Source organism: Sturnus vulgaris, chromosome 14 (assembly GCF_052056855.1).
Source record: "Sturnus vulgaris isolate bStuVul1 chromosome 14, bStuVul1.hap1, whole genome shotgun sequence".
In the NCBI taxonomy this organism is placed as follows: domain Eukaryota; kingdom Metazoa; phylum Chordata; class Aves; order Passeriformes; family Sturnidae; genus Sturnus; species Sturnus vulgaris.
Window position 1 is genome coordinate 15,149,110 of NC_142256.1, and position 27,766 is coordinate 15,176,875.

Here is a 27,766-nt window from a genome sequence, read left to right on the forward strand (position 1 = left end):
GCCTTTCTCTGTGTAGGTGAGAGTGCCAACCAAAGGAAGTTTCAAACCAAGCTGGAGAAAATAGCTGAAGAATGACCTCACTCATCTGATACCTTTTGCGTTGTGATCTGGAGGAATTAAACATGCTTCAAATTAAAAGTGGGGATGTCTGTCAACCTGAAAAGCAATCAGTACACAGGCTGCTGATTACAGCATGTGCTGGCCAGAGCTTCAAACTACTTCTGCTGAGAAAAGCAGCACAGGATTGCTTAACTGGGAAACAACAGAGCAGCTCGTCCCTCTCCCCAGCTCACAGCCAGCGGAGGATTTGGACTCCAGGTTATCTCTGGAAATGTCAGAAAACAACTGAGCCCCTGAGATTGCAAGAGATCGTATTTCTGTCTGTCCCAGGATGCTTTTACTCTTCTCCATGAAGAGATGGATGTTTTTATCTGAGTGGAATTTTTCTGGTCTAAATATTTCAGTCATCAGAAGACAATAATTACCAGCCTAAAATGTAACTGTTTCATATGCTTTATATGTCACAGAAGCTTTTCCTATTTCACTTACTGATTTTGATGCAGGTTTTGCTCGTTTTTCCACTGTGCTAATTAAAAGCACTATGAATGTAGAGACTGCTGATGCTAATGCAGTGCTCAGCACTGAGGAATACCATATGGTGGAGTGTGTGGCCATCACCGGCCACCTGCTTGCCTGGGGTCAGCTCGGCAACCAGGCTGGATGCCAAATTCTCTCCCATTCTCAAGCACCAGTATTTCCTGAATAATCCTATTTCCAGAATTGCATTACTGGTTTGGTAAGTGATGTTTTGGTAATGTGAGGGCACTGTGACTGCCGTGTCTCATCCTGCGTGGTTACCACACAATTATGAAGGTTCACAGAACAATCCAATTCCTCCTGTGCCCAGTCCTTTTGATCAGACAGCATCATAACTGGCATTAAGACCAATGCTGTTGGGCTCAAGATTTCTTCTGAACCAGGTGGTCAAGTCCTTCCAAAAGATGCTAAATGTGGTGAAGTAGTTGGAATCAGATTCCTCCCATAACAGTGTTAATTTCTGTGCACGTATGACTGCCTGGGTTCCACTCACTGCTCTGAGGCTGGTTTGCACACCACTGTTAGCTCTTGATTCAGCTGAGAGTTCACTGGGACACCAAATAAAATTCTTCCCTTAACAGAGAAATCTCTACATGACTTTTTCCAGGAAGCTTGGAAAAAAAACATATTTGCAATGCACCTTTTAATGCAGAATAATTGCTGTTGCTACCTAAGTAGATGGATTAGTTTTAATGGCAAATAGACACCTTCAACTTTAAGGGCCTCCACAGATGGCATTGCTGTAAGAATAATCTTTGACTAACCGTAACTAGATTATTCACAATTAAAAATCTGGGACAAAACCATCTATTTTACCACAATGACCTTGCCTAGCACCTGCCATGTTTTGATAGCTGGTTTTCTTCTGTGGATCAGCTGCATTGCCTTTACCCAGCAAATAATGTGAATTCCTCTGACTGTGAAGGTATGTCTGGTGTCCTGTAGACCAACAGGGACTGGTTTGGGCCTAAACAACTTTTCCTCTGGTTTATTTGAGGCTGATTTGGTTAACTGAGATAGAAGAAACTCTTATGCAGCTGCACATTTCACTTGAAGCAATGTGCCCAAAGCTTAACAGCTGTTAACTGCAAGCATATTTGCTTTCCTACTGCTCACATGTATAAAACTAGCTGCAGTGAGGTAAAAATTAATAAAATTTTAGTTGGAAACATCCAAACAATTTTTGCTACTACACCAGACGTGCTGCCCAGCTCTCTGCTCTGCAAAGCTAACTGAAGGTTATTCCTACAGCTTCCCTTCTGTGGTTTAAAGCAGTCATGGATGTATCTGAAATACTAAAAGTAGCATACACCTGTCTGGAGATTGCAGCACAAAAACCAGCTGCTGCATACTGCAAGCTTATGCTGGTGAAATAACCCTATTAAAATCAAACATACACAATAATACAAATCACTGAGCATTCCTAAACTGAACAAGAATTTCATAGATTTAGAAAAAAATCTTCACTGTTCTCCTCAGGATTAGCCTTCATGACATTTTAAACTGATGTAAGATGGGACTGCCCTGTCTCCATCCGTTCTCCCAGTGCAGTCCCCAGGAGCAAGGCCAGTTTATGTGTTCCAACAGAGAGCAGGTTCAGGACAGTTTGCTGGCAAAAAACGAATCACCTAAATCAGCTTAAGCTGAAGTGTAACTGCACCCTCAGGTTCACTCTTACCTTGAAAAGTCACTGGTTGTTTACTTCTCGTTAAAGCAAGCTGCCCTCTGGCAGCTTCTGTGACCAAACCATCAGTTGTGCTTCATTCAAAGGCAATAAACATATTACAGAGAACCACCTCGATTTTCATCCAATACCACTGTGCCCACCACAAAGTTTTTCCAGACAAAACCTCAGTTAGAGTTAGAATATGAAATCCATTAATATACCTTTAAATTTGAAGCAGTACTTCACAAATCCGTGCAAAAAAGTCCTTTTCCATTTATGTATAAGTTTTTTGTAACTCAAAATTGGGCCAATTCCAAGCATTTTTTCTTATATTCAATGGGGCTCTTCTTTTTATTTTCTCTCTCTCTCTTTTTTTTTTTTTTTTTATTTTAGAGAAGTGACCAGAAATGGCATTGCTGATTATCCCATTATAAACAACCAGCCAGAGTTTGTTTACTCTTCACAGACTGAAATTTTCAGGTGACAATTCTGGTTTGGTTCACTGGAGACTGAGTATATGCAATAGAAATCACTGACAAAACAAGTGAACCCTTGAGCAATGAGAATTTTGCATGTAAGTATTAACATGTCAGCTTTTCTGGGAATTCAGCATTTAACTGTCCACATAAAGACTCCAGTTATATCTAATAATCCATCTCTGATTTGAGAAGTGCAAAATTAACATCCACCAGTCTGGCTTTCTAATACATTTTTTCATTTCGAGTGTTCTGGAAAATACAAAGTGCATTAAGGTGACTTTAATTTAAATGAATTTTCACTGAGAGATCTCACCATGGGTTGCAACACAGGCTGCAAAGGAATCTCTGCTCCAGCACCTAGAGCATCTCCTCCTCCTTCTTCATTGACCTGGGTGTCTGCAGAGCTGTTCCTCTCACATATTCTCACTCCTCTCTCTCGAGGAGGCTTTTTTCTCCTTCTTAGAAGCATTATCCCAGGCGTGTTACCACTGCTGCTAATGTCCTGGCCAGCACTGGGTCCATCTTGGTGCCAGCTGGCCATGGATCCACTGGACACAGGGGCTTCTCACAGAAGCCATTCCTGCAGCCCCCCTGCTAATGCAAACCTTGCCACACAAACCCACTCCATTTTCCCACAGCAAAGCTTGACAACTAAATTAATAGCTTGAGTTTTTTGCCTAATGGTACTGCTAGGAGAGTCCACACATATACTTAACCATACGTGCCTGAAGATGTACACACATCCATGGGTTAGTTTGTGAAGAACACTGCTTCACTTTTTGTTTTGAAGATATGGAAAAAACTTTCTGCACATTTTGCATGACATTTGATGGCTGAGCCATTTTTGGTACTGTTTTAAACAAATCATATCAAACAATTGATACTGTTCATATCAAAGTAAGACAAGTAAAGAGCGAAAAATTTATCCTTGTCTACAAATGCCAGTTGCAAGAGCTTAACTGCTTGGTTGTGAGGGTAAATTTCACTGGGATAAGTTTTATTTATCGTGGATTAAAAGAAGCTGCATAAATCCCTAGAAAGGCTTCACCATTACTTTGATTTCTTGCCATGCATTGCTTGTTTATTTTGATTCAATTTCATGTCGTAGCATGAAATTCATGCCAAAATTTTTCTGATAGTCCTGACTGATGGATTACTTCCTATCTGTGCTGCTCAGCTTCAAGCAATTCTGTTTATGATACCTCTGCCTTTCTTCAGCTTTACGATATGCACTTCAACATCTGCTCATGGTCTTTTCTGTATTTCTCTTTTGCTACTAACTTCCTTTTTTTAATCTCCTTTTATTTATCTTAAGAATCACAGAATATCCTGAGAGGGAAGGACCCGCATGTATCAAGTCCAACTCCTGACCATGCACAGCACAGTCCCAAAAATCACACCATGTGCCTGAGGACATTTTCCAAATGCTCCTTGAACCCTGTCAGGCTTGGTGCTCTGAACACTTCCCTGCTCTAGTGCCTGACCACCTTCTGGGTGAAGAACCTTTTCATAATATCCAACCTACATCTCCCCTGACACAGCTTCATGCCATTCCCATGGGTCCTCTTCATACTCACTTCAGATGTTGTTTCCAGGCCAAAGCCTTTTACTCACCACAATGTCCTTCGAAATAGCATTTTTCTCTCTTCCTGCCTAAACCCTTCTTTCTCCTACCTCCTGGGAAAGAAGTGACTCCAAGGAACGACTCACACAGGTAGGCTATTAGGAGTGAGCTGGTAGTTTACAAGGCTGAAGGAGACTGGTTCTGCTTCTGTGAACTCTTCACAGGATGTCTCACTACATATATTTTTCTCTATTTTTTTTTGGGTTGACAATCTCAGATATTTTTTCATCATTTTCTGTTAGTCTGCTCTCACTCTGGGCTCTTCCTTTTGTTGACACTGACACTGTCAACTCTCCTCATCAGCTTTTCTCCTTTCTTAATGACACAGCAACACAATTTGGGTCCTGTGGTTTGACACTGGGGAACCCTACCCTTCCCTACAGTGGGATCACAGCCTCATCCCACGCTAGAGGACCTGTTGTGTCTCCTGCTTCTGAGGCTGCGTAGTATAAAATGCAGAATTTTACAGTTCAGCTATAGCAGTCCCTGTACTAGACTTCACAAATATTGCTCTCTGCACTCTCTGGTCCCCAGTGAAAAACCCATATAAATGAGTTTTACAGACTAATGGCTGCTGTTTTCTACCCTGGGCTGGGTAAGCAGCTGTGGCACATTTCCAGGTGCAGCTCAGAGGTCTGAGGCCACCAGTCCTGCAGGATCTTGGCTCAGAGTCTCCCTGCCAACGTGCTTTTGCTGTCAATTATTTCCAGCTGATGAGGGACCCACTGCAGGAGTATGAAGGAAAGGCACCACTTCACAGCTTTCACTGCCTGTCTTTGCTTTGTCCACAAGACTTGCTGTGCTCTCATTTCCCAGCTCTCTACTTGTTTCATAATTTCTTGTTATTTTTTACTGCTTCACAACGTCAAAGACCATATCTAGGGTCTAGTAAATCGATAGGAAAAGTTGATTTCTATGGGGACAGTTTTCAAATCATCTTTATTTAACAATAGAGGGAATATTATCCAGTGTCACATAAGCACAGTGACTATGAAAATCAATGGGACTTAGATTGCTAAGCCATTTAAGTAGTTTAAATATGGTACCCATGGTTTTCACAGGCTATGAAAGAAGCACTTTGTTAAATGCCCAGAAGGAATTTATAAAGTATTTGGAACAGACTGGTACCTCTGAGAGGAGGAATCTTAGACTCTTCAATTAAAATATCTCAAAATAGACCATGCATTTGAATGTAACCCAAACATGTCTCCAGTGCAGGAGTGGGAACAGATGTCCTCCAAACATGCTGCTGCAAGTAATTTGCACAGCCAAAAGGAGGGAATGGGACCAGGTGGAAATCTAGCTAATAACAGGACTGGCTCCATTCTGCCTCACTTTGTAACTTGCAGTTCCAGGTCCTGGGGCTTGTCAGACAAGATGGTACAAAAGTGGGGTTGCATAAATCTTGAGTTTTGGCTTCATCTCTCTGTTTTGAGCTCAGAAATTCTGGATACAGAAAGCCAGTGTGCTGCCAATGCAGATAAGGTGAAAGGAGTATCTGGAAAAGCTTTAATTGAGACAGTAATTAAGAACAGTTTGAGAACAGTGAGAGGCTGGAGCTAACATATTACTGTGTCTTTTGTTCCCAATAACTGCTGAGGTTCATAAAAACATCTGGCCTGAAAACTGAAAGAATGAAAGGATACATAAAAGGAAATTTCCCAAACTGAAAAAGGCGAACTCCCTGCCTTTCAGCAACACCAGCCACTGTGAATATATCACTTAAATACTCAGACTCTTCCCTGAATTCTGAGTCAAACTCAAAGTGAAAATTTAAATTAAATTCTTGAAATGAAAACTTCCTGCAGGTTTGTGCCCAGGAAACTGCCTGCCTCTGCAGCATCTTGACCTCTGACAACAGCTCTGCTCCTCAAGGCCGAGGTCCTTTAACTCCAGGGGTGGGCAGAAAGTGGGACTGGGGGAAGCAAAGGACGAGAAGCTGCTGCCAGGAGGTCTCCAGCTGAGATGTGAGAGCTAAGAGTGCTCCTCAGACAGATCACGGCTGTGAAACACATTTCCACAAGGATCTGAACAAATGCCAACTCCACAGCTTTCACAAGAAAATACAAATTCACTTCTGTGGTTTAAGCTTTCCCTTAAGAGTTAAACTCACAAATACAACTTCTGCAAGGGAAAGAAAATAGGATGGAAAAATAGGTATCCTGCAATTCATGCTTATGACAGGGCATCTTCTATGGCAAATTCCTACCATGTTATGCAATTCAGTAGTAATAGCTTTTAAAATTCCATTCTAAGAGTGAACTAATTCTTTACTAAATTGTAGCAGAGAGTTAAAACAAAACAGTTACAGAAAAGTTTCATTATTATCTTTAAATTATATCTTTTCCCCCTCGTATTTATAAAATTGATAGGCAGAATAAGTAAAAGAAGTAGTTTGAATTCTTACTTTTACAGAAATTAGCACCAAGATCAATTGTTATCACAAGTTGATTTTCTGCAACTAATCTTTCACAAGTATTTACACAATAGGTCTTTCAACTGAGGTAAACGAATGCAAACAAACTAGCTGTGGTGCTGAATGGAAAGCAAACACATACTGCTGTAAAACTTCAAACAACTAACAGAAAAAAGATTAGACACCTTGCATCTTGCAGAACAAACAAGACAACAGCATTCTGTGCAGCAACCCTTCTGTGTGAGCATTTATGTTGATTAAATACAAGAAAATGCACTGGAGAATGTTTGATTCTAGTCTGAGACTGTAAGCAGGCACTCTTGATTTAAATTTCTGTCAGTTCGGGGCTTTTGTTACTGCTGTGATGCATATTTTTGGATACCCATTGTCAGACTGTGCCAGAACAGCTTACAATGACAACATTTAGGACTAAAGATTTTTTAAGCAAAATTCAGTAACTGCCACTTGACTCAATAACATATCTCAAGCCTTTGATGGATTAACTTGGATACAGAATGAGTGGCATTCTCTTTTCTTGCCTTCCAAAAGAGCTCTAGAAAAGAGATTTAAAAAGTGAACCTGAAATTAGTTTTGAAACAGGTTCGTAGTCAGATCAATAACTAGTTTTTGATTTTCAGTAGCTGAGTTCTAGATCTACAAAGGCATAGAATGGATTCAGGCCTAGAAAGGCTCAAAGGGCTCCACAGAAATGCTAGGCAGGCTCTAAGAAAAGGCTCTAAAAGGCTCTCTAGCCATGCTCCATAGGCTGTAGGTCTAGAAAGGCCCTATACCTCAAAAAGTCCTAGAGGCCTTCAGAACGACCCTCGACATCTAGTGAGGTCCTAAATATCTGGATCTCAGGTTTCTGGCAGCTTCTAGACCCAGACAGTTAAAGGAATCCCTAGCAAGTACTAGGTCTAAAAATGTCCTTTTTTTCCTTCAAGCCAAAAACAAAAAAATGAAGCAACTACCATAAATCCTTCTGGCTGGTTGAAAGCATACAAAAATAATTTCAAAATTAAGTTAGTTCCTTAGGACTAGACTACTTATACAAGTTTCAACCATTGGAACTCTTCTGATTCCCTATATTTTTAGCATACTTTTCATGAGCCACCCAACAGACTTATAGCTCTTGGTAGCAATAGCAAAAATCACATTGGTTTTATTATCACTGCTGATATGGACGAAGAATTTTAGTTCTGAAGTGGCAAGAAAAAAGGAATTAAAAAAACCCATATAGATGAAGGACCTAAAGGGTTTTACATCATATCATGACTTTCCCTGGTTCTCACCAGAGACAACTACATGCTGTTCAGTTTCCCCATTTTGCTTTGAGCAGTTGATTGAATGGCTACTGAGTGATGTTCAGACATTTATGATTTTCTGCAATGTGACCTACATTGCTAAACTTCGTAAATTTATTCTCCAAGGCAGTGTATCATTTTGCATGCCATACTCATCCCAAAGGAAACTATCAGCAGGAGATGAGGCCCAGTTTGTAAAAGCTGAATGTCCTTCAGACATTTTTAACTAATTTGTTTGTAAATGTGTTACTGTCAGAGCAACATACTGTATAAAATGGTGCTCTCTATCATTATGTTTGCAAGTCTCTGTGACCTGAACTCCATAGTGCATGGCTTTAAGCCCTCTGTGTGGCATAATACAAATGGGTAGAACCCATTTCTGTCTTGACATTTGCAATTTTTTTCCTCTGCTGACACATATTATTTTTTCCCTTGTTACAGCCAATGGTAGAAAAGATGCTGCAGCAAACATGGTATCATAGAGAGGCAAAATCAGGCATTGTTAGTTGTCACTGCCCAGGCTGCAGCTCCTGCCACAGTACTTACTCTGACCAAGCCAATGCAAGAATTTCTATGCCTGCAGGGTGTGACACCTCTGCAGGACAGAACACCTCAGGTGCCTGCTGCCCTCAAACCTGCCCTGTACTCAGACTCCAGACTTGTGACAACCCATTTGATTGTTGCATTCCTGGGCCCTCTCTAAAAAAAAAAAAAAAAAGGCTGTGCAGCATTTCCAAATGGCCAAACCAGAATACAATGTGAAATCTGAAAGGTTTGGAACAGAGGCAGTAAAGACAGCTCCACAGAGAGCTTAGTTATTCTCGTTATTCACTTCATAACACAAAAAACCTTTTACATCTGTGGGAGGTCCTTTAGCCCATAAATACGTGAAGGGCTGCTTGGTGAGAGGAGGAAAGCAACATGCACACAGTTCCTGTCCTGACAATTTTGAAAAGCATGGCTGAAGCAGGAATTGCCTCTATCAAAATAGCTGGCTCTTAAATCACAGGCAAATCTTGCTAGTGGATGTGGATAAACCACTGCATTAAAACAAGAGGGACATGGCCTGCTTGGCTTGGCTTGGCTCTGCATGTTCTCTCCAACACCCACTCTTCTTAGCAGATTGACTTGAGGCTTGGAGCTCAGGATGGCAGGGACCAGCTTTCACTGTCTGATTACTTATGGTAGCTCAGCAGTCTATGGAGAAACCACATACACCTGTACATATACAGACACAGTAGTATGTGCACATATAGATAATAAATTAGGTATCAATATCTCCTTCAAGCTTACATTTTGTCCATTATGTCTCTGCAACACAAGAAAAAAGACAGATATAGTAACCAATATATCTCAACACACTGCAGACTCTCACCAGTCTGACAAAGCTGTACTGAACATTTTCTGCAATTCAACACAGTAGAGATGGCCTCTGCCAAAAATAACTGACCCACTTGACTCCATTGTACTGAAACCATCTTTAGATAAGAGAGATAATCAAAAGCTACTTGCACATATGGAATAAAAGGTGGAGCATTGAGAGAAGTTAGTTGCACATGAAAGACTTACAGGAGAGCCCAAAATAAGACAGGCTTCTCATCTAGGAACCTATTTCCCAGATGGCTAAGAGAGGGTCAGGAGTTTGTGGAGCTGGGCAGTGTGCCACAGGTGGTGGGTGAGCTGGAGAAAGTCTGGGGGGGGCAAGGAAGCTTGGATGACCTGGAATTGGTGGGTGGTTATGTGAAAGGGCTTTGTGCATGTGCAGGCAGTGTTTGGTGAGTGTGGAGGTTTCTTCTAGTTGGAAGCATGGAACTGAGAGCACCTGGACTCAGGGCTGAGTTCCTCCCTTCTTACCAGTCATCCAGTTCTTCAGAAGATTTTTCCTTCTTGCAGTTGTTTATTAGAAACAAATTTTTGAAAAAAGAATTAGAATCTGTCTCTGTGTAGCAGGAAGTAAGAGGGAAATCATGAGCAGAGTCTCCTTCACTTCCCCATCAAACGTCTAGCACTGGCTCAACAATCAAAGGAAAGGATGCACTTGCTGGATGAGTTAATTAAAATGTACATAGTCTTTTACTCAGTTGTAAGGGAATATTTATGGCAGGTAAGCGAAATAAATTGCTGTTTTGCAGGTGCCCAATACAAAGAAAATATTTGGGCTTTAACGGAGAAATTGCAGTGTGACTTCACTGGACGTTATCTTGCATCTATGACTAATATTTCAAATTCAGTGATAGAATAATTTGATTGGAATATAAATTAGTTCTGATAAAACCAGCCTGCTTTCTGTTTGATATTAAAAAAAAATCACATTATACACCTACAAGTTTGATTTATGAGCTCTCAGACTTTTTTCACCTGAGGTCCTAATCCTATGAGCCTCTTTTCTCTCAGCTCCTGCTGAAGACAGGCTACTTAGCTGATCCTGTACCCCTGGGAAAATATTATTTGCCCTTATACCTGAAGATCCTTTTTAAAAAAGGCTTTCAGCTTGGTTTTGCTTCGAAGTATGGATGCTAGTGACTGCTTGTTCCTGCATATGCTATTATGGCTGGAATGATTTTGTACAGACTTAGAGTCTCCAAAGAGTAACACTTAATTAATTGGAGGGATGTCTCATTTTTGAAAAGGTTTGAAAATGCCTCAGTGAAGACCTGTTCTGGTCTATTTCTCAGAAGCACATACTTTCTTTTTCACTCCTTGCTACACACTCGCCTCTCACTACCCTTTCAATTAAGCTTGGCAAAGTCATGGTTTCACTAAAGTCAGTGACAAAACAGTTGCTGACTTTGCTGGGGCCACGACTTCCACTCTATCTTTTCTGGTACTCCAGCAAAGCCAGAGAAGAAAGAGCATGAAATTAAGCAATAGAGTAAAAAGAACCGGAGAACAAGATGACTTTATTTTGGAAAAAAAAAAAACAAAACAGTTTTTGTGGGCTCCTTCATCCAGCAAGACCCAGAAAAAAAATAATGAAGTTCTTTTCCAAAAAGAAAAATGTTCTGAAAGTCTTCTGTAAGGGAAGACCACAAATAAAATAAAAGGGTCTATAAAATGTTATTTCTGCTTTGTGTGCTTTTGTTCAGCAATTTGAAATATTTATGCTGCATTAATACTCACAGCTAGAACAATGTATCAAAAGACACAGGTAGAGGACTAAAAAGAAAGGAAGAGAAGTAGTAGTTCTGCAATACTTTGCTACAGTGAAAATAAAGTTGTCCCTTTCTGATGGCACAATTAGAATATTGTACATCTAGTGCTAAAAGATGCCTTTTTTTCCTTCTGCTTTTACAAGAAGGCAGTTCATAATGTCAGGTATGTACATTAGAAACACCTAAAGGAACAGTGTGTGTTCTGATCTACAATACTAATTAATTAATCAATGAGCCCCATGTAATCTTGCAGTTGCTCTGCAATATTCTACTCTCAACCTGGCTTAGAAGTACTTCAACCTAGAATCAATTTGGTTTTGTGCTGGCAGCTCGCTACACTTGTTCTCACCTGGTCATCAGATCATATTTTTGTCTTTCACATTTTTCTTTCCTTCCTCCAAACGTACCCAGTAAAAGTGCTGTTCAGGCTGTGCTTGCTCTGATGAACAGACCCTCATTGCTGCTTTCAAGTGAGGTCACCATATCCTGGGAGCTTTTTGTTCTGCTCAAAAGGCTTCCACAATGCCACTGAAGCATATTGTGCCTGTGCAGATGCTTCTGGGGAGTGCCTGCAGCACTTGTGAGTGCGGGAGCAATGTCAGTGTTTGCATTTTTGAGATATATAATACATTTTCAAGCATTTCTGTTTATCTTCACTCCTGCTTCCCCGCAGTCTGCCTCTCCCTTCACTATTTCAAGTAGGTCATCAACAGCATTACTTATTACCCTCTCTTCTCCATCACTCAAAGCAGGCTGTCTAGGACACAACATTTCTGCCACTCATGGGTCACCTTTAAACTCTGTTCTAGAAATCTGCCTTTTAATTTAACCTGTGCAAGCAAATTGCCTACGTAAGTAACGCTGTCATTTTTGTAAGGGAGCAAAACATTTTGCAGTGTCACTGAAGTTTATGTGAGGCAACACAATATAGACGGTTCCCTCACGTGGAGAACTGCTGAACAAAGGCTGATGAAGTGCAAATGTCAAGAAAAAGTCTTCAAACCAGACCTTTCATTTTGGAACATGGCGGTGACAGTTATTAACACCATCAATCAGGTCGGAGCTATTGCTCTAGCACAGACTAATGCCTAGTGGGAGTGATATAAGCACAAGAACAAGGCCATAGTTACAGGCAAAGAAAAAGCTCTTGGGATTCATTTTCTGTTGACTTGCAAATGTTTGGTCTCTGTATTTACAGTGACTGTGCTCGAGGTTGGTTCAAACAGCTCCCAAATAATACCTGCAGCCATTCACACAGATATAAATGACTTGTGGTTTGGAGCAGTGGAAATTCAGCCCACACATTTCTCATGGGAGGAAAGATACATGATGAAATTGCAAGATGGTAGAAATATCTGCTAATTTTCTCCTCAGCTTTCACTGTAGCAATGGAAGCAGAACAGCAAAGTTTATCACTCAAGATGAGCTGTAGTGTTTTTACTTTCACACAGAAACTCCCACAACGTCAGTATAACTTCCAAGAACACTGGATCTGATGAAGTCTGGTTTCCTAAGGACTTCTGTTGCATGGCTGACTGACTTGGGAGTTAAATAAGATCCAAGCACGAAATGAAATTTTCCTGTGAATGGGGCATTTATTACATCCTGAGTAGAATCTCTGGAGTTTACTAAAAGAAAGCTTATGCTGCAATATTTCCTTTTGAAAGGGCACTTTAGGTTTCTGTCCTCCAACTGGATTAATATTTTTATGGAACATGTAGGAATTTAATTGCCGTGAAGGCGGGTGTTTCTCTACACATTTGTTTGAAATTGGCCCAAGCTGTTAATTTACTGTGAGGAGAAGAATACAGACAGACAGACACATATCCAGACAATGTGTTCTCATCTGCTATCAATAACCAAGCTAAAAATATCAGTGTATCCTAGGGATGTGCAAACACAAAGAGAGTGTATACATGTGAGATAAAAGGCAATCTACAGAGGCCTCTGGTGTAAAGTCATCAGGCAGTGAAACAGAATGATGATCTCATCTCTTTTCTTTCTCTCTCCATCCAAGTCCCTTCCCTTGGTACTTGTGGCTCATGACCATGTAGGTGTCTGTTGAGGTCCTGGCATCAATAGTGAATGTTGAGCACAAACACATAGATATACACATACATAGCTCTGAAGAGCCATTTTGCTCTCTATCAACTAATTCAAGAACACTGAAATGATCTGTGCAGAGAAGAAAAGTCATCCAAATTCTGAACAGGCTGAAACAATACTAAAAATGCTGGAGCACCATATAAACACTTCGACTGAGTATCCCTTTCCTTCTAAATTCAGATTACAATCCCTTCAGTGAAGTATTAGATTCACAGAATTCACAGTATAACTAGGTTGGAAGAGACCTTCAAGATCACTGAGTCCAACCCATGCCCTAACACCTCAACTAGACCACGGCACCAAGTGCCACATCCAATCTCTTTTTAAATACAGCCAGGGATGGTGACTCCACCACCTCCCCGGGCAGACCATTCCAATACTTTATCACTCTTTCCGTGAAAAACTTTTTCCTAATATCCAACCTGTATCTCCCTTGGCTCAGCTTGAGACTGTGTCCTCTGGTTCTGTCAGTTGCTGCTTGGAGAAAGAGACCAACCCCCACCTGACCACAGCCTCCTTTCAGGCAGCTGTAGAGTGACAAGGTCACCCCTGAGCCTCATTTTCTCCAGGCTGAACAACCCCAGCTCCCTCAGCCATTCCTCACAGGGTTTGTGTTCCAAGCCCCTCCCCAGCCTCGTTGCCTCCTCTGGGCGCGCTCAAGCGTCTCAAGGTCCTTCCTAAACTGAGGGGACAGAACTGGACACAGCACTCAAGGTGTGGCCTCAGCAGTGCCCAGTGCAGGGGAAGAATGACCTCCCTGCTCCTGCTGGCCACACTATTCCTGTTACAGGCCAGGAGCCATTGGCCTTCTTGGCCACCAGGGCACACTGCTGGCTCATGTTCATTCAGCTGTCAGTCAGTCCCCCCAGGTCCCTTTCTGCCTGGCCACTGTGCAGCCACACCACTCCCAGCCTATAACATTGCAGGGGGTTGTTGTGGCCAAAATGCAGGACTGGGCACTTGGACTTGTTCAACTTCATCTTGTTGGACTCTGCCCCACATGCTCCCAGCTTAGTGTCATCTGCAAATTTAGTAATGAAAGACTCAATTCCCTCATCCATGTCATCAATAAAAATATAGAACAGACCTGGCCCCAGCACAGACCCCTGAGGGACACCACTGGTGACTGGCTGCCAGCTGGATACAGAACCATTCACCACCACCCTCTGGGCCTGGCCATCCAGCCAGTTCTTAACCCACCAAAGAGATCAAAGTAATTAGTCAGAGCTTGGTCATTTATTTGCCACAACATACAATCTTTTCAGCCCTATCTGTCCTTTCCTCCCCTGGTTATGAATGCAGGATATGCAGAATTATGCTTAAGAAGGAGGTAAATAACGAACACATAATTATTACCAAGAATACCATGAAAACTGATATTCGAACAAATGATTAAACCCTTCCATAATCAACTCATTTATTAAAGTGAATGCCTTAAAGCCAAAGCTTGTTATTTACGGTGGTGTTTGCAATGGACAGTTACTCTACATATTTATTCCAAGAGTACATTTTTGTACTTCAGTAAATAAAGAAATACTGATTTTGGGCAAGTTGTTGATTTTACTGTCAGAACAAATTTAGCATTGAGAAATGATTTTATTAACCTATTTGATAAGTCTCTCTAAACACACAATTTGTGAGCAACCCACATTCTCTTGATTTAAATGCCATTTGTAACTTAGTGAAAAACTAATTTAAGTGGAGATGGGCCAAATTAATTTTTCATTTATGTTTGTGCCATTATGGAATAAACTCAGCAGTCTTGCAAGGATATACACTTGTTTCTAAGTGAAAATATCATTCCATTATTTTCATTGATATAATTCCAGACTGACATGCTTGACTTCAAGTGGATGTGATTATTTCAGAGGCTTTTCTGGTTATCAGCAACAATTTTGGAAAAAGATGATTGAGCAAATTTGATACAATTACTTTTCAGAACATGCATTCTCAGTTTTTATTCCATGTCTATGATTTACTGTGCATGCAAAATACCTCAAAGGTGTGGATTTTCTGAAAAATTTCAATAAAGAGGTTTACTTAAACCCTCTCAAAACAAAACCTCCAAACAAGAAATGTTTCCAAAGGCTTTATGTTGCAGAGTGTTCACATTGTGACTTCACTTACCAGTGAAAAATATACAAAAAATTATACAGTATTTCTACCATTAGAAAATGAGACTGGCCCCTTTTCTAGGGACATGTTTATATGCCATAATTTATTATGTGTTTTTAGAATATTTACTGTCATGCATTCACAATTTAATTGAAGACTGTATTAATTTATGGGTAAGACCATATCTTAGCTTCCCAGCACACTGAGAAAATTGAAAAAATTTGAGAAATGTGAAGCCATATTTTCCTGCACCATGGAAACACCTTAAGTGTTCATGGAAAAAAAAATTGTTTATTCCTGCTTCTATGAAAAGGAGATTGTACCCCAGATGAATGAAGAATGATTTGCTCTGACATCTTTTTTCTTACCTATGACTCTGCAGAACACCAGCTTCCATGGCATTGGAACTATGTTGTAGGGTGAGGTAAATGAAACTTGTTTCTGGCAAGTAGCCAACCTATGAAGAACTAGGATTTTAGGGCTATTTAAATCTACAAATTTAGCATATTTGATTTCAGCCCAAAATGTTTACTTTTTAAATTTAGTTTTAATTTATAAATAATTTTATTTTTAAATTTGCCAGACCCCCTGCTGAGACTTATTTGCTAACACGTAGTTGCATTTTTTAAAAGGAAATGAAAACTATTACAACTCCCTATTTGAGATTTAGTGAGATATTTTCTTACTGAGCAAAATCAGCAAAAATTTGAATACATATCACATTAGACAAATAAAGCAATTATTTGTACAGCCTAAGAGTGCAGATCCAGAAGGAGAAGGCAGGGAGCAGACACCGCACCTGGCACCCTTCCCTGACCTCAGAGATATCTAATCTGGTTATGGGTGCCCCAGGCAGTTGTTAGATGTATCCAAGAAGCAAGTAAATGTGCTCCAGGCAGCTGGTGGGCAGCAGTGGAGTGGGAATGCTGCTGGCTGTCAGCTGCTGCTCAGCACCTGCAGGACTGGCTGGCCTAAGGCGAGGGGCCAAAGCAAGAGCCAAGGTGGCCAGAAGCTGTATAATCTTAAAACAATTACCAGGCTAATTCAAGCTTGGGTTTAGCACAACTAAGCCAGTTGACCCTGTTATGCTTTATATGGAATAATTACATATCAACTGGACCCGAGAGAATACAAAGGACTGTCTGTCTTAGAACAGGGAAGAGAGAGGCTGAGGTTCCCTTCCCCACATTTGCAAACACAGAGTCCACTGAAACACACAAAAGCAAAAGAAGTTTCACCTCAACAGGAAGAAGAAGCAGCTCTTTACGTTGAGTGTGGCAGAGGGAGGTTGTGGAGTCTCCCTCTCTGGAGACATCCAAACCCCCTGCGTGCATTCCCATGTCACCTGCCCCAGGTGACCCTGCCTTGGCAGGAGGGTTGGACTGGGTGATCTTCAGAGGTCCCTTTGAACTACAAGAATTCTGTGATTTGGTGACATGTGAAATGGAAAACAGAGTCGTTCCTGTTCTGATTCTAGTAATAAAATTCCTGAGTGACAGCAGCCTTTGATCCCTTCATTTGACCCTGTGAAATTTGATAAGAACTAACCAAAACATTGACCCCACATTCTTCAGGTATGTGAATTCAAGACCACAGTCATTTGCTATTACTCAAAATCTACTTATAAATAAGCAACAAGCTCTTACCATTGTTATACATTGTATTTTAACTGTGACTCTCCAATTGTGAAGGACAGAGGAAAGGGCAGGGAGAAAATGAAATGAAAAATTAACCTGACCCTGGTTATTAGCGACACAGTCCATAACAGCTTAGTATGTCACTTGAATGCCTCAAGATTTTTTCAAGTACAGCTTCTCCCCTGTTTTGAAGCTGATTAATTCAATTATTTCTTGACAAAGGCCAAGTCCTTCCTTGTGCTGTGTCTAGGTGTGGCTCACTGACTAGTCAAGAGTATAATTTATGTTTCTCCATGATTATCCATATTTCTTTTTTAGCATAAACTAGAATGTGATAAGTTCTTTTATTCCTATTTTTTTTTGCTCTTGACATAAGAACTGAAAAGCATTTTGAGAAATTGAAATGCAACAGTTTCACCACAATATTGCTGTTGTGTAATTACTTACTCTAATGCTCCTCCATGACTTAGAACAGATTTAGATGCAAACAGAATATCTATTTTTTTCCATTTACTAATTCAAGCAAATCAGTCTGCATGCTGGACTAAAGGAAAGCACTTTAAACTTCTGATTACCTTCTTAGAAGATCTATCTCAGAGTAGCAAGTGATTTTTTAAAGCACTTTGTATTCTTTACATAAGAAACTCTCTACCTTCACAGGCCATCTCCTGGCAAAAGAAATCAAGTGTAGTTTTACATTCATGCACCTTAAAATAGTCATGTGAGTGGAAGAACTACTCCATACTGTACATTCAGAACTATATGGCTCATCCAGCATATTTGATGTACAATCTTGGCACAAGAAAGTGATCTGTCTCTATAGTGTGTATCAAACTGACAACACATAAAAACGAGGTGTCTACCTGAGTGATGTCCATCCCAGAGTCACAGCTCAATGGCTGGGTTGATGTGAGGCCATTTGAACCTATTATTGTTGTGATCACACCGTTCTCATCAATTTTCCGTATCATTGTACCATCAACGAAGTAAATAAATCCGTGCTTATCTACAGTGATACCTGGATGAAGGGGAAGGGTAAAAAGTGTGTTAGTACTGGCATTATCTTGGTTAAAAAATATGAGCTTAAAATGTTTCCTCTCTTCTTAGACCACGAAAATCTGCTGATTTAAAGAAGTATGACTTTTTTTTCTCAACAATTACTATTTGAGACTTATACAAACTGTATATGGAAAGTTCATACCCCTCTATCAGATTAGCTTTGACTTTGAAGAGACAGAGGGAAGATGTGAGGATGAAACAAAACAAAACACCAGAGGTTTTGCTTTTAATGTAATTTTACATACAAAGAACAAGGTTCTTCAGTAACTTCATGTCTATCATGAAGTGGGCAATATTAGCTTTTCTAAAAACTTATCTTACAGTTGGTTTTTCTTCATTTTCATTTCACTTTTTTCATTCTTATGCTGAGAAAATTTTTTAATTGCTGTACTCTCTGAATGATGAATGTCTGAACAAGGACGAAACATCCACAGAAGGACTAAGAGACTTGTTCTGATAGGGGCTACATACAAATGGTGCAGACCAGGCTCTGCTCAGCAGGCAGAAGGAGCAACTGTGCTGCAGGACGTACCACAGTGCAGTGCTGCCCAAAATGATGGTCCTTTCACTGGAACCAGGCTCATGACAGCTGTGGTCACCAGCAGGAACTGGGGCAGTTCTCCCACTCCTGGATCTGCAGCAGCTCCTGCAGCACTGCACTGCATGGGAGGGATGGAACTCAGGTGCCAGGGCTCTGCACAGAAAAGGTCACAGTCCTTTGTATTTCAGTGGGGCAACTGAGGAATGGAAGGGATGCTCTCTCCCACCAGCAGCTTATGCCACAGTCTTGTTCTGCCCCAGTCTAACAGCTCCTCTGGAGTTCTTCCTGCATTAGATTTGAACTTTAAGTAAGATCTTATATCCCTCAAATACTGAAAATATAACTAGAAGAGCACTTCTATTCATGTTAGACTTGTGAAATCCTTTCTACCAAAACTGCTCAATTTCTTGCTTTAAACTACTTCATAATTTCCCAATTAAAGTTGCATAACTTTGCAATTATAGCAGCTGCTGTGCACAGCCAAGCTATTTCAATAATGAATTTATGTTCTGCTACACAGAAATGAAAGGCAGAGGACTTGAACAGATGGTCTGGACAGCGGCTTATATGGTTCTTGATTTTTGTCCCCTGCATTTAGTACAACTGAAGGCTGTAGGTATTCTAAGTTTACAAAACACTTGTCTGCAGGCGAGTTTAGGACCCCACTCAGCAATTCCACATACCATTAAAAAAGAAAAGTAGCCTCAAACTGAATTTCTTCAGCTTCCAACCCCAACTCCTTATATTTATGGTTTTTTTTATTCAATACATAGAAGCAGTTACAGTTGGAGAAAAGGGAGATTAAGCAGTCTAGGGGGCAGAGGCAGGACCAGGAAACCCTGATGCAGAACATGCATTTCCTATGGGGCTGGGAAGAGGGGAGGATGGTCTCCCCAGGCCCCTAAACACATCTTTACCTGGCAGCTGCAAACGCCTGGGCTTTGAGTTGCATACATAACTGAGTATAATGTGCTTTCTGTTGCAGTGTAAACACCCGGGGGTGAGCTCCCAAGACAAACTGCCCACGACTGCTTCTGAGGTGCCTCTTCACCACAGGCAATGCTCAGGCACCTTGCAATGGTCTGAGGGTATGATCACAACGTTCTGAGGGTATTATCACATAAAAAATCCAAAAGCCACAGCAGTTAACTTTAGTGTGCAACACTCCCTTTTGCATCCAGCTCCCAGGCTATCAGAATAGTGTTGGGACTTGAAACTAATTCTTTAAATTGCCAATGCAATGTATCCATCTGTCTGTGAACTGCCCTTAGAGAAGAGTATTCACCAGCCTGCCACCTCCTCCATCCAGGACAAAAAGTGCCCATGGACTGCTTAGTGCCCAAGGTACAGGGCTAGGCCACATCTCCTCATTATGTAAGATGGCTGAAGCTTCTGCAGGACAGAGACCACCTGGGAAACTGAAATCATCTGGTGGGGGCTGGATGGGTCAGCTGGGGAAAACTGGGAGGTTATAAAAAGGCTAAAGGAGGAGCAGACAGTCTCAGAGCCTGAGTCCCTGCCAGCCTGAGAGCTCATAAATCGTGACTCCTTGCTACTGGCTCCCTCAGAGGATCTTCAGTCTTTAATTAGAAAGTAACTGTGCCTTTGGAAACTCCAGAATGACTGGCAAGCTCCTGGCTGTCATCTGTTCCTGAGAAATACAAATCCAAAAGCCTGAAGGTGAGCTGAGGTAAAGAGGGACTCTGAGAAGCAAAGAGGCTTGTTCTGGTGTTGGGGGGTGACGTATTTTCCAGTTTTGGGAAGGGATGGTCCCTTGAACCTCTATCTCACTGATACTTCATCATATAGCAATATTAGATGGGATTTGATTTGCTTTCCAGTGTGGTTCACAAACTGAAATGAGAAACCTGATGTGGGTGGGAAGGGCAGCACATAGGCTGTGCCTGAGCCTGCCTTTGCAGAGGGGAGGTGCTGCATGGTAAGTGAGAAACGTTGCTTCTCAGCTGGATCAGATCCACACCACAGATAACACAAGGCCAGGATCTGTCGCTAGGGCAAGTGCATCTTCTATTTGTGTGCTTTCCCTGAGAACAGATGGCTGTGTTGGCTGCAAACCATCCATTATATAAAAATCAAAAATTATGCTGCAATGAAATAAAGCTACTCAGCTGTGTTGTTGAATGGGTTTCAAACACTGACTATATAAGAAAACCAAGGATCTTTTAATGTTTCTAGCATTCATGTAGCTCTCCAGCCACTGCAGAAAAGCAACCTGTTTGCAAGGGAAGGACATAGGCCAGTGCAATGGCATAAATAAGCCCATGTCTTCAGTATTTGCACTGAATTCCTGGTACTTCCTAGTAAGCCAGTTTCTTCAAGTACCAGTGAGTATATAGATGTTCAGCAATGACCTACTGCTTCCAGAGCTTATAACTCTACAGTAAAAGAATGACTTTACTTACTTGAAAAAATTACTTATGCATTTAAATCTTGTTGACAAACACCTTACATAAAGCATCCATTGGAAAACAATACAGACTTGTGGCTAAACTGTCCCAATTTATTCATTAGAGTTGGATTCATTAATGCTCCTGTCACATCTTACAGGATGTTACATATAATCTGTACTCCAAGAGCTTATTTTTAATCTTTTTCTGACGTACAGTGTAATGCAAAATCAAATCACACACAGCACAGCAATTGTGCTTTAATCACCAAGGAACTGGGGGAGGAAACATGTACATGCTGAGGTTAATGAATTGCACTTGAGTGCAAGTGGGAGCACTGCTCACCCCATGAGTGACTTGGAAAGGCTTTTTTTTTTTTTTTTCCAGAGAAGGAGATGTAGTTTGTATTAGGCTCTTGGTCTGATTCTGTTTTTCTTTTTTAAGGAAGTGTAGCACTAAGTTCTATGCCCAAATGATGATGCCTTTGAGCACTAAAGGGACCTATGGCCTATTGCACAAATGACATACCCTGCTTACATACAGATTTCTCATTAAAAACTGATTTCTGGGTAAGGACAAAATAAATGTGTGCCAGGATTTAGTCTCGTTGTTTGACTCAAAGCTGAGTATCAGTCATGCTGAGTGACATACTTGTGCTGAAGGACTGGTTTTGGTCATATTTTAGTCCCTGGAAATGTCCTACATAGGGCTGGATTTTGTACCTGAATGTGAAACAGTAGTTTTAATGAAGATATATCTCCAGTGGATTTACATGCAGACATTTAGGAACAGTATTTATAACATTCAGAGATCTTTTAATCAGTAGCATTTGAATTCTGTTAACTAACATTAAAAATTAACTGCTGGCAATGCTGTCAAATACGGTGACTAAGTATTATTACTAGAAAAACTATGCAGAAAGTTTTCCTTTTTATAACTATTTCCTCCAGCAAATAATAATTAGTACAGGGTCTGGGTACACCCATGATAAACACAGAAGGATGACTATAACCTCTCCCGTTATTTGCTCTCCAGAGCTGTTTTGGTTAAAGGGTTATTTCCCTTGACAGCTCTGCCTCAGTGCACGTACATACACCATATAAATGCAAATAGCACTCGGAAAGCAAACTGATTGTTTTTTGTGTAGTTATCATAGCTATAAATTCAAAATACATTTGATCATTCAGACTAAAAATTTTGTCATTTCAGAAGTTAAGCTTATAATGCTAAAAATACGGATTAAAAGTGATACAGTAAATTCACTATTAAGACATTTTCTTTTTTACCCCATATCATATCCCACACTTACATTCTAAGAGATGCTTTTCTAGGGAACAAATCCTTTTCAAACATGTCAATAAAGAGCAGCTAGAACTATATGTTGCTCACTTCTAGAAATTCTACCTTACACTTTTTGCTAAGCTAAAAACTTACAAATGAGCATTCTATATTGAAAGCTTCTAACTAAACTTCTGAAGGCTTTTTAAAACAACATCTACAACTCTGGGTGAGGAGGGATAAAAGAGAATTCTGCCTTCTGCTGAAGAACAACTGTATTTAGAAGGAACTTGCAATTCTCCTAAAACTTTTAATAGGAAGAAGTGAATTAAATTAGTTAATTACCATTTTACGGTGCTAAAAGGGCAAATTGCATGCCATCCATTTCTAAACTTCTAAATTTCTTTGGTGCTTTTAATTAAAGCTGCCATCTAGGAACTAAAGTAATTTTATGCAATTAGTTATTTATAGGTTACTATAATACACCACTCAAAATATGATTCAAGTGATTTGCAGTCTGCTGCCTTGTGATCTTTGTCATCTTTACTTCCTTATTGTCTCAGCACTAGCTGCAAAGTATTCAGTAGTTCTTTGTCAGTTAGAACACGACTTCATTACTTGCACTTGAGTGTTCTCTTTAGAGGCAGATCAGTAGAGTTGGAGCAAACAGCATTTTTAACTACTGACTGTGAATGAAAATGTTCAGCTCCCAGCCCAAGACATGACTGAGGTCATCCTGCTGACATGGGTGAATAGAAAAGTGAATGATTTATGAATTCAGATGAATGTTGGATGCAATTTAGGAAAAACCTGCTATCCAAAAAGTTTACAATGTTCTATAAGTTTCCCACACTTTGGAAATCACAGGTAGCTAAGGCTACTGAAGGGAAAAATAAGGAACGAATTTAAATGAATCAAAAATGGCATGAGCTTTTTTTTTTTTTTTGCTGATTTTATGATGCATATATGACAATGACTTGAGGCTGCAAATTACTTTGGCTTGTCTATTTCTAACTTTATATACTGCTAATGAAAAATCTCACCCCATTCTAATTTCCTTTTTGAATTCTATGGAAAGGTTAAAAAGATCCTAGGAATTTACAGAATAGCAAAGATTGCTGGAAAAATAGCATTAATCATTACCTTTGGCAAGTATGTCTGTTGTCACAAAAGGCTATAACAAGAATTTGGTTGTGCAGCCTACTGAAAGTAAAAGGAATCTTCTAGCTTAAGAGGAGTAGTCCTAAATGGGCTACTGCCATTTGAGAAGTGTAAAGGTTTAGTCTGAACAGCTGTTACAACTTTATTTACGTTAGAATGTATTGCTGAGGATGAGGAGCAACAAGACTGATTATTTCAGGATGCAAACTACAAGGATGAACACACCTTCAAAACCATAATTTTTTAAAAGTAATATTTCCTTAGTAAAGTAATTGCAAGCTAAATAGCAAAACTATAAGTAAAACTATACTGCAGAACTGCTTTTTAAATTATGCTTTCATTTGCATTTCTATCTCATGGCCATTGGCCTGAGTGAAAAAGTTCTTTGCTACAGCTGTTTGTGCATGGGATTTAGAACTTACTCCAGCCTTCTCCATTTCCCTAGTGCTTTCTTTGAGGTCACTGCATCTGCAGTGAGGTCACTGCACTGCACCCAGGTACTCTACTCAGTCAAATTTCTTGAGGCACTGACATGGCCTGAACAGACAGTGCATGCATCAGTTTTAGATGCTGGTCTGAACCCAGGAATTAAAAAGCAGACACCGCAGGACCTTAAATAGTTACATCTTTAGATTTAGTCCTTGGGCTTCCAAAAGGTGTAAATTACTTCTGATGTTTAGGGTGGCATCACGGGAGGGACCTACTGTTTTCACAGAGGTTACACAGCTTGCATTTCCAGCAGAGCTGTTCTGTGTGAATGCTGGTCGCAGACACAAGGTAATGGAAATCAGATGTTAATCAGACACTTTTCTTACCCTGCTGCCTGAGAGACACTGGAGCTCAGCAAAAACGTGGTAGCTTGATTGTCTCAAACTCTCACTCTGTCAATTATGCTTAGAAAGTCAAATCTATTTGCAGGTCTAAAACCCAGTGATTTCAGAATGCAGGATAGGTAAGTATTTAATGGTGTTGATTCAAGCATTGGCTTTGCAGGGCTAAGTACAAGTCCCAAGTATTTCCACTCATTTTAGTGCTTCTTACTGCTCTAACATTCGATGACTAATCTAGTTAAAATCACAACATGATCCTCAAGTACCTTATCATAAATATTAATCAGATTTTTTAAAAGATAGTGCTGGTGACTAGATGTGCCAGAGAGAATTTTTATTAAAAAAAAATCTACAAACCTGCCAAACAGAATTCCCTACCCCAAAATTAAAATCTGTTACTTGGTAAAGTTCAAGTGATTGGAATTCAGTCAATGATTAATATCTCGTGTAGTTACTTCTTCATTTTCAATATCTTCTTGTGTAACAAATGTGTTCAGCTTGTCACAGATCTTATTTTATGTTCCCACCTTGTATCATTTCACATTCTGCTTAAATACTTGGTCATCTATTACATGACTCATTAGTCTGAGATCTCTACAGAATTAAAGAAAGTTGCAGTAAAAATAATATATTGAAGTTCAAATTTCAACTACATCAGCCATGCATGTTTAAAAACATCTTTCAAAGTCAGCTCAACATACAATAGTACAAGATTAATATTCACTAAGCCCTAACTCTAGTCCTTCACAGAGAATTTGGAACAGACTGAACAAAGCTACATGTGTTTGCTACCTGTAAAATGAAAATTGTGCAAAGATAAAATCAGAATTGATTTAGTGTCACTAAGTGATATTTTCCTGTCTAGCATTTAATTCCTGGTCACTAGGCAAAGGCAGTCTTTCCAAATAAATATGAGAAATAAACATTGATGTAAGACTTAAATAATTAAATAACAATCTAGGACTCTCCTCAAGCCTCCCTGCATGTTCAAGGAAGTAAAAAAATGAGTATGAGTTCAGAAAAGTTAAAGCCCTATTCAAAGCAACTTTCATCCAGAAAAGTAAGAAAGAGAATTTGAATTTCCACCTGCTAACATAGCTTTGAGGATGTTACCAAACAGGATTAAGTTTCACAATGTTACACAGTAGGTATTTCTTACCAGTTTTGCAAATGGATAAACAGAGTCCTCTAGATAAGCCTTTATTCAGTTACAAGCAGCTAGTAGCAGAAATTAGAGTCCAGCTTTTAAGATATAATTAACCAAGGTCAGACAACCACTAAATGGAGTCCTTTTTCACATACTATCTTTCTATTGAGTAAGGGGGAAATTTATCTTTCATTTATAATGGGAAAAGGAATACTCAGGACAAAACCAAGAAGGCAAGCAAAGTAAAAAAAGCTAATAATATTCCTGTATCAGCTTAAAAAATAAATACAAATTATTCACTGAATAATAGAAATGATTATATTTAACCTTAACTTGGCAATTACTCTGTCTTTGTCTGGGACCTATTGTTGACTGTAAAAATCTCAGAGGTATGAAACTAGAAACAATTCATTTATTTCTGTGGTCAAATGCTATATCACACTGTGTGTCTGGGTGTGCCAGGATTTTTAAACACGGTTAAAAAGTTTCTGTGAAAATTTCCTGCTTCCTAGAGAAAATGGTTTTCTTTATACTGTTTGAGTGTTATTTCAATAGAAATATGACATCTTATGACTTGACAAGTATTTCAAGAACAAGCAAAATAAGTGATCCAAAAGAATCTTTAAAACTGTATTCAAGTATGGGAGACATCTGTTTCTTAACTAAGATCTGTGGGTACCAGGGAAACACCACCTTCTATTTTCCAGGGTTATTCAACCTCTTACAGTTCAAGGGAAAACAAGGACCTGTAGCTACTGGGCTGTTACAATGCTACACTGATCACACTACTGGTGACCACGAGCTGATGCTGCATTTTGTTAGGCCCTGTACAAAAAAGGCATATGGAAGTCCAGACTTCCTCGAGATGAAAATAAAAAACATAATAAATCAGATAATTTCAAACTGATGTTATTTAGAGGAGATGCATAAATCTAAAGTACCTGGGAGTCATTGCCTGATTTTGCCAACAGAAGAGTCATTGTCTGCTGACAATTTCTTTTTAATAATTCCTGGCTGCCCGAGAACCTTCTATTAAGGAAGTAAGTATAAGTATCTTTAAAGTAAACAGTGTATCACAGCATTTTCATCAACATATTTCCCCACTAAAAAATAAGATGGAACAACTGATTGTATTGTAATTGGATATAATAAATTGTAATCAGAAATAAAACATTGATCACTTTCACAGAATCACACTTTTCTGGTAAAGGACCTGAAAACCTTTGTTTTCTACTATTTTTAGAAGTGATTCATTAAATTAATTAGCGGCCTGAAGATTAAAATTTATTTGTACTTACCTCACACTTACCTTCTGTCATTAAAGACATGCTAAAGTCACTCTATAATTACAATGTCTCTTGCTAAACCTTAAACCAGGATTATTTGCTTGTCTTAGAGGTATTTCCGCCTGGATATACATTCTAATTTCCTACTGATGTACAGCCTTCCTTTATTAGCTCGCAAAAAATAATCAAACTCCTTCCTTTGAGCCAGCTGTGAGCAGGCGCGGGGGAAGTGCAGCACAGCCCACGCAGGGTTCTCTGCCTTGGGAGCTGCTCAGTACCCTTTGTTCCAGAGATTTCAGTGGGAGCTGAGGGTGATCAGCTGCTTTAGAGCACCAAATCCAGAGACTTTATCACAGTTCTAATGCACACTGCAAGGGGATTAATTGTGGCTTTGGTGGGGATTCAAGGCTTCACATGCATTTTGCCTTTGACAATACTGGATATACTCTGACAGGGAGGCTGCAGTAAAATGCTTGCTTCATGTGCAGCAGGGGAGATGCTCATCTCTTGCAAAGTGTGTTAATAAGAAAGGACAAACTAGAGTTCCAAATAAACTCGATTTTGCTGGCTGATTTGAACAGCACTCACTGACTTACTGCGTATGAGTAAGCTCTGTCAACATTACAACACTCGCCTGATGCATGAAGTCTAGAAAATGGACTTTGAAACCATATAATTTGCTTAAGAGTTACGTATAATTAAATGTTGCTACCTTGCAATTGAAAGGTAATGAAAGACGAGTGTTGTCATACAGGGAAGAGTAATCAGACACTTCAAGCTGGAGCCTGCTGCCCATGTTGGTCCCTCATAAAGAACTGATTGTACTGCAGACATGAGTAGGCTTCGTGAAATGATTCGGCTTAATAGTTGGTTAAATTATTGCCACAGACACATTTTTGTGCTTCCAATTGCATCTGAGTTCTTAAATAATGAAAGGAAATGACAGGTGACCAACACTAA

At 39.8% G+C, this 27,766-nt stretch overlaps 1 protein-coding gene across 4 annotated transcripts in view; it reads right to left on the reverse strand.

The window, feature by feature from the left end:
* TENM1 (teneurin transmembrane protein 1) overlaps window positions 1-27,766 on the reverse strand; it is a 318,181-nt gene that overhangs the window by 30,850 nt on the left and 259,565 nt on the right. For all 4 annotated transcript variants that reach the window (XM_088173259.1, XM_088173258.1, XM_014886212.2 and 1 more), the window contains one exon: window positions 17,960-18,114. In XM_088173259.1, the coding sequence (XP_088029385.1) occupies window positions 17,960-18,114 (155 nt within the window). The remainder of the gene's footprint in view (window positions 1-17,959; window positions 18,115-27,766) is intronic.